At 39.3% G+C, this 7,000-nt stretch overlaps 1 protein-coding gene across 1 annotated transcript; it reads right to left on the bottom strand.

Annotated features, from left to right (window-relative positions):
- Positions 1–1,273: 1,273 nt before the first annotated feature.
- thap1 (THAP domain containing, apoptosis associated protein 1) lies at positions 1,274–6,507 on the bottom strand. The gene is made up of 3 exons (XM_050053072.1): positions 6,317–6,507; positions 4,841–5,033; positions 1,274–1,977 (listed from the first exon to the last, which is right to left on the bottom strand). Exons 1-3 carry the CDS (start codon positions 6,385–6,387, stop codon positions 1,471–1,473), a joined length of 771 nt encoding a protein of 256 aa, XP_049909029.1. The 5' UTR covers positions 6,388–6,507; the 3' UTR covers positions 1,274–1,470.
- Positions 6,508–7,000: the final 493 nt, after the last annotated feature.

Below are 7,000 nucleotides of genomic sequence, written 5' to 3'. Positions count from 1 at the left end.
ATCAACCACAGTTATGTTTTAACAGGAGCTGGGGGGCAAACACTTTTTCACACAGAGCCATGTAGCTTTGGATTTTTTTCTTCCTCATTAATAAAACCCTTCATATAAAAACTGCATTTTGTGTTTACTTGTGTTATCTTTGACTGTTTAAATTTGTTTGATGAACTGAAACATTTAAGTGCGGAAAACATGCAAAAAAGTAAGAAATCAGGAAGGGGGTGCGGAAAACATGCAAAAAAGTAAGAAATCAGGAAGGGGGTAAACACTTTTTCACACCACTCTCTACTGCAAAGACGGTCAACACAAATCTAAGAACACATATAAAAGGTCAGTGTGGTAAAGAAGTATTTCACTGATTGATAACCTTTACATAAAACTGGGCTGTCTATGCCAAAGAAATACACAATCTTTTTGAAACTGGTGCTACATGACCAGAGAAAACAGAGAAAAGGGGCTGTGAGATTTGTGTCCCAAGAGGTAAAAACCTACAAGTACCACAATGCACTGCGTTGCACCAGACCAACAAATGCCCCTGCTGGTAGGTGAGGTAATGTGAGCTGACAGAATGAAAGGAATTACAGTTAAACTGTGAGCTAAAATAGGTTTGTGAAAGCATTTCAGGTGAGGTAAAGGTAATGCAGTAACGGAATCTTGGTTAATCTTTGATCGGTGCTTCTCAGTTTTGATTTCATTTTTTTCAGCCTCCATTTTTACAATACAGGAAACAGTATGGCACCCACCACCTGTTCACAAATTCTCCTATTACAGCCAAACTGAGCACTAAAATATGTTTCTGGAGAAATTTTAGGTGGGAAAAATGAAATTAAGTAACAGAATCTTGGTTTAAATTCGATCAGCACTGTAGAGTTTCCAGTTTAGAATTTTCCGAGTTTGAGAGCGAGAGAAAGCCGGCTCTCTTTCTCAATCAGCTTCTATACTCTGTACGTGGTGACGGCGGGCATACAAAAATGCGAAAATACAATCTTTAGTTAGAGCAACAGCCAGAGAGCCAGCAATTATCCACCGGATGACATGATTTGAGTTGAGAGTAGAGCAGGGAGATATGGGCGCTGACAAGATAGAGGGAAGTTTACCACAGTTCATTTACACATACTACCCACACTGTTATGATACAAAGCTGGTTGAAAATGAACAAAGTATCCCTTTAACATTGACTTTGCTCGCCAATTTAGCAAAAATTAGACAAGTCAGCTATATTGTAATGTTTCATACAGGATGGACACTGTGCACAAAACCAAAGCTGACATTCCTTGCACTTTCCCATGAATATTGGGGTATTTTATTGTTTTTGGTTTATGCATGATTGCTGAAAACGTGGACACTTTTTGCAATAAACTTAATTGAGTGCCATTCTTTGCTTGCACTTGTCTTCTTTGTTTTATCGTTTCACATGTACATTGTCAATTTGATCATTTTTTACTAAGTAGTTCCAACTTTTTCTAAGTAGTTCTAGTTAACCAAACTAGATTTCTCCCGAGGGTAGCTTTGCTGTAGTTCAACTTCTTCCACTGTGAAACAATTGGTAGCTTGCAAAGCGATGCTTTCAAAGTAGTTTCCCCAGCACTGGTTGTAAATGTGTTTTGGTACAATCACGTATCCCTCTCCACACGCTGCTGGCGCCTTGCGGCAGGTCCTTGGTGTTTCACATGCCGCCTTCAGCCTCTTAAGTTGTCTCTCCTGCCGCCGGCACTTCTGCTGCGCCGTCTTCAGCCTCTTCTTCAGACTTCCCAACTGCTCCAACAGCTGCGCAATGCGCTTCTTCTGCCGAGCAGAGTCCTCTGCTGTGTAGTTATGGTCACAAGAGACCGCCACTGTGTCGCACTGGGTGTCAAGCAGGTTCCTCCTGGGTTCCTCCTCCTCCTCCTCTTCCTCCTGTTCTTCTGCTGGGTCAGAGGTCAGAGGCAGGGAGAGAGGAAAGTGGATCTCAGAGGGGAAGTGATCCTCAAGGGACTCTGACTGTCAGACAGAAAACAAACAAGAGTTCTGATGCTGCTTTCTGAACTAATCCAATATCACACATAAATAAACACGTCCAAAGACAACAGAAATAGAGACCCTAATGAGGACTGGAGCTTTCTTACACTATGATTAAGCTTAACCCTACTGCTTGCTGAAAGACCGCATACAAAAGACCCCCACACACTCCCACCCCAAAAAACCCCAGATCTATACAATTTACATGGATAATACATTTTTAATTAAGAGCAGTCAATTTATCCAAAAAGTGACTGATTTGCAGGTAGGGATGCGAGATAATATCGGCACGTCATCAGTATCGGCCAACATGCTTTTTCTTATTTTGCACAATGAACGAATATTACATACATTAAAAAGAATTCCATTTCATGTCTCCATCTGCTGGTGAGTCATCACAATAAGAGTATGCAGGTATAACATGATATTATTCCACTACAGAAGAGACTTGATGATCACCAAAATTAGGTGGGAAAAAAAGTGGACATATCAGAATCAGTTTTCAGCCAAATAAGTTGTTTGGTGGCATATTGAATATCAGAAAAACCCCAATATCATGCATCCCTATTTGCAGGTATGCTTTAATACTAAATTCAGAGCTGTTTCTCTCATTTGGAGAACCAATCAACCAATCAGAGATAAGTAGGAGTGACTACAATTGGAGATATCACTTTCCTGCATGGCTCATTAGTAGGTTTGGAAATTAGCACCCGCCAAAAGCAGCTGAATTTGGTGGGTGGCGGGTGGATATTATTAATATATCCGCCACAGTGTCGGGTAAAAAAATTTAACAAACAAAAAAAAGTCGACTCAATCATGGGATGCTCTATCTAAGTAGTGTAGTGTGTCACTGCATCTTCTTTACCAGTCTGAGTGAGGTTTTTCTTCTTCATCTTCTTGTTTGTGTTTACTTGTGGAATGCAAACCAACAAACCAACTGCTGTAACCTACGCCGTAGCTTGACGTGCACCTCCCCAGAAATGTAACTACACATCGCGGTGACGCAGACTTGTCTATTTTTGTAAGCTGAAAAGCGTTTCCCTCTGTGGAAACAAAGCTTTCATTTACTTTGTTACTTTACTTTATTCTTTATTCATTATTTACTTTTATTTCAGAAACAATACATTGTGAAGACAATAAAGCCCACACAAAATAGCATATTTAGTTTTGTGTGTGACTTATCCTGATGCTAAGCTAGGCTAATTAATAGAATGGAAAATGCCATAGGCTTGTGCTAATAACATTAGCATGTATTTGTTTGGAAAAGGTGTTTAGTTTAAGACAGTTGTTTTGTCAGTGAACCTGTGTGTTGTAACTGACCTAATTTTTTAATGTTAACCTTGGTTAAATGTTGTTGTTGTCCCTGGCTTCATATGAGTAGAGGACATCTCTGCTAGCCCCTAGGCTAAATTATACAATGTAAAATGCCATAGGCTTGTGCTAATAACATTAGCATGTTGTATTTGTGGGGAAAATGTGTCCAGAAAAGACAGGGTTTTGTCTGTGAAACCTGCAAGTTATAATGAAGCTGGTTTATAATCTTGTAATGGAAACTGTCATTATTAAGTCATGTTTAATGTGTGTTTTGGGTATATATTGAATCAGTCAATCAAGCACTTCACAGATCGAGTATTTTATGGCCAATGTGGCAACATGTTACTGGCATATAGAGAGTGGCTGATGTCACAGAGCCCACACATGAGGAGACAACTTCAATTCATGAACCAAAAGTTAAAAGGTGATTCTTTTAGTGATAAGTAATAAAATAAATAATAATAATAATTTTCTTACTTGGGTGTCTGCATTTTGATTTTGTGCATTTGAAGTGTGTGTGTGTGTGTGTGTGTGTGTGTGTGTGTGTGTGTGTGTGTGTGTGTGTGTGTGTCTGTGTGTGTGTGTGTCTGTGTGATGGAAATAATTTAAAAAAGTTGATAAGCATTACATTAAATATTAAACCGATACTCTTTGAGAAAACTACGTGTATTCAGGTTGTTTATTTCTTTGCACAGACAAACATTATTTTAAGGTTAATAACACAGAAAAGTGTGGTAACAGAATAGTGGCTGCAAAAGTATGAGTGGCTGGTAGAATTTAAAATCCACCAGCCACTGGCTAGTGGAAGGATACGTTTATTTACAGCACTGCTAGCTAGCTATGTAACTACATGCATGAAAAAGCCCAATCACAAAGCATGCCTCAAAGGGCTGTACAAATAGCAATTTCAATTCAATTTAAATTTGATCTATAAAGTCCAAAATCACAAATCAAAGTTAGCCTTAGAGAGGTTTACATCATATGACATCCCTTAGACCCTCACAGCAGGTACGTGTAGGATTTAGTGGCATCTAGCACTGAGATTGCAGATTGCAACCAACTTAACCAGCCATTTAACAAGCAGTTTTTGGATACGTTTGTAGGTATCTTCACCCACAGGGAGATGTCAGACCCCTCTAAAATTCTTGACAGATCTGACTCTGACATGAATGTTATTAGTAACACGAAGGAGGAGAGTCAAGTCATAAATACAGGAACCTGTAACACTTGAAATCATTGTTCTCAGGAACCTTAAAGGTCCAGTGGGTAGGAATTAGGGGGATATATTGGCAGAGAAGGAATATAACCAGCTGTTTTTAGTGTTATCTGAAAATAAGAATTGTTTTTTGTTATCTTAGAATAAACCTTTGAAGCTTCCCTTCTGAAAGAATTTTAGTTTTTGAGTCTTTTGTTTCTAACTTAAGCGTTGTCTCTAATGTGAGGCAGTTGTTGTTTTTGTTGTTGTATGGGAGTTCCAAATAAAAGAAGAAATTAATGAAATGTGATGAAGTGTGATGATGAGGTGTTTCACCTTGATGTTGAGATTAAAGGTGAAGAGTGATGGCACAGCGTTCTCCTTCAGCACTCTGTTGTTGCACTCTCTCTTGAAGCAGTCTTTGGTGAAGTGCTGCGAGCAGATGTTGCTGTACTTTGTCGGCTTGAAGTTGTTCCTCCTCATTGCCGCCACCCATTTGCCGCAAACATCTGGGCGTGCCAGAGGAAACCTGACAAAATTAGATATAAATACACTGGATTTATATAGCTCTTTTCTAGATACTCAAAGACACTTACAAAGAACAACAACAACAACAAAACAAACAAACAAACAACAACAAAGATGAAATAATCCATAAGAAAGGAAACAATGCAAAGGGGAGAAGAAGAACACAGTTTTTTTTAGAGGTTGTAGACAACTTTGAAGAGGTACGTTTTCAGAGATTCCTTGAAAAGCCAACCTCCTCAGAATTTGTTCCTTGTGTGTATATTATTTCATCAACATCAAATTGATATCAGTTCCTAGTCTGATTATCAATAATCCATGCAAGTTATTCAGGAAGTAAACTTTATGTCAAAATTGTTAGCAACAGTTTGGTTCTGTCTTCAACATTTCAGAGGACATCTTGTCCTACCCAAGGAGCTCAGGTCAATGAAACAGCAACTTCAACAGCAGATTCACCTATTAACTGTCACCTGGGTGTCATTGCCTTTCTCACCCTGCTGGGATTAAAAGGGTTCTAAACATCTCACTTGAACAGTTAAACAAATCAGTGGGCTGCAGACTGCAAAATAAAATTGATAAAGGGAACTTCAACTTTATATTGATTACTCTGTACGTTGTTGTTGTTGTTATTTGACAGTTCAGTTGATAGTTCAGCTCATCTCACATGGCCAAACCCACAGGGTCTCCACATGTTTGCCAGCAAGGGACGACTTCAGGCTAACCTTAGCCGATAGATGAAGAACTGTAACCAAACTCCATTCAGAATGTATGGAGTTAACTACTCTCGTATTTCTAGAAGAGGAAAACATGTTGGAGAATATGATGATGAGTGTTAATACGAATATGTGTTTCATCCTGGTAAATTCGGCATAAAGAAATCTGTGAACTAGCAACTAAGTTGAGTTTTAATAACATCGACACTGCAATGTTTGAGAGTCGCCACCGTAACCACGATGCAGGTTAACTTGTTACTTTGGAGGAGGAGGACTGTGTGACTGGTGAGCGGACTTAACACAGGACTGTATTTATCAGTGTAAAAAGGTAATTGATGAATTGTCTGTCACCCGATTTTACCAGTAAAATCTATTTACACAAGAAATGACTTTCCTCAAATTCTATCACGCATGTACTGTTGCCAACGACCAATTAAGCTTTAATAAGGCAAATTAGTAAACGCAGGCTGGTGAACTCTCTCTTGATACTCCTCACCAGTACAACACAGTGCTTATCCGTCATGTCTGGACACAAATGCTAATTAGCTCACACACATTGTCTCACTGAACTTACTTGTGAAAGGAAATGGCTTTATCTTTATGGTAGCGGTTTTTACAACCGTACGCTGAGCACGTCTGAACCATGGCTGCTGCCCGGATGACACTCACTGAGGCCCGGACTGATGCCTCACGAAGCTCCGCTGCTGCGCCTCCGCACCCTCCACAAAGACTTCACTGCCACTAACAATGATGGCGGCAGACCTGGGGTCACGCGAGCTGAGATGACGGATCTGATTGGCAGAACGCGCTTCCTATAATATCTCATAATGTCCACCAGGGGGAGAGAAAGATTCATTATCTCATGGTTGTCTGTTGACAAATTCTCAGGCATGCTTTGATTTGATATTTTATTCCCTGTTTAATTTGATTAGAAATGACTGAAATATTGATATTCGACCTGGTTATTACGGAGACACGTTATGGACCGAAAATTCATTTACAAAAGTACTACACCGAAGCTGAAAGAAAAAAACATCTGAAATATATCTCAAACATACAGTCAGGTCCATAATTATTTGGACAATGATACAGTTGTCGTCATTTTGGCTCTGTACACCACCACAATGGGTTTTAAATGAAACAATGAATACCTGCTTAAAGTGCAGACTCTCAGCTTTCATTTAAGGCTTTTTTCAAAAATGTAGTATGAACCGTGTAGGAATTACAACCATTTCTTCACACAGTCCCCCAACTTTAA

The sequence above is a fragment of the Epinephelus moara genome, chromosome 9, assembly GCF_006386435.1.
Source record: "Epinephelus moara isolate mb chromosome 9, YSFRI_EMoa_1.0, whole genome shotgun sequence".
In the NCBI taxonomy this organism is placed as follows: domain Eukaryota; kingdom Metazoa; phylum Chordata; class Actinopteri; order Perciformes; family Serranidae; genus Epinephelus; species Epinephelus moara.
Note: the sequence above shows the minus strand (reverse complement) of the source record. Positions and strands in the feature narration are given on the sequence as shown.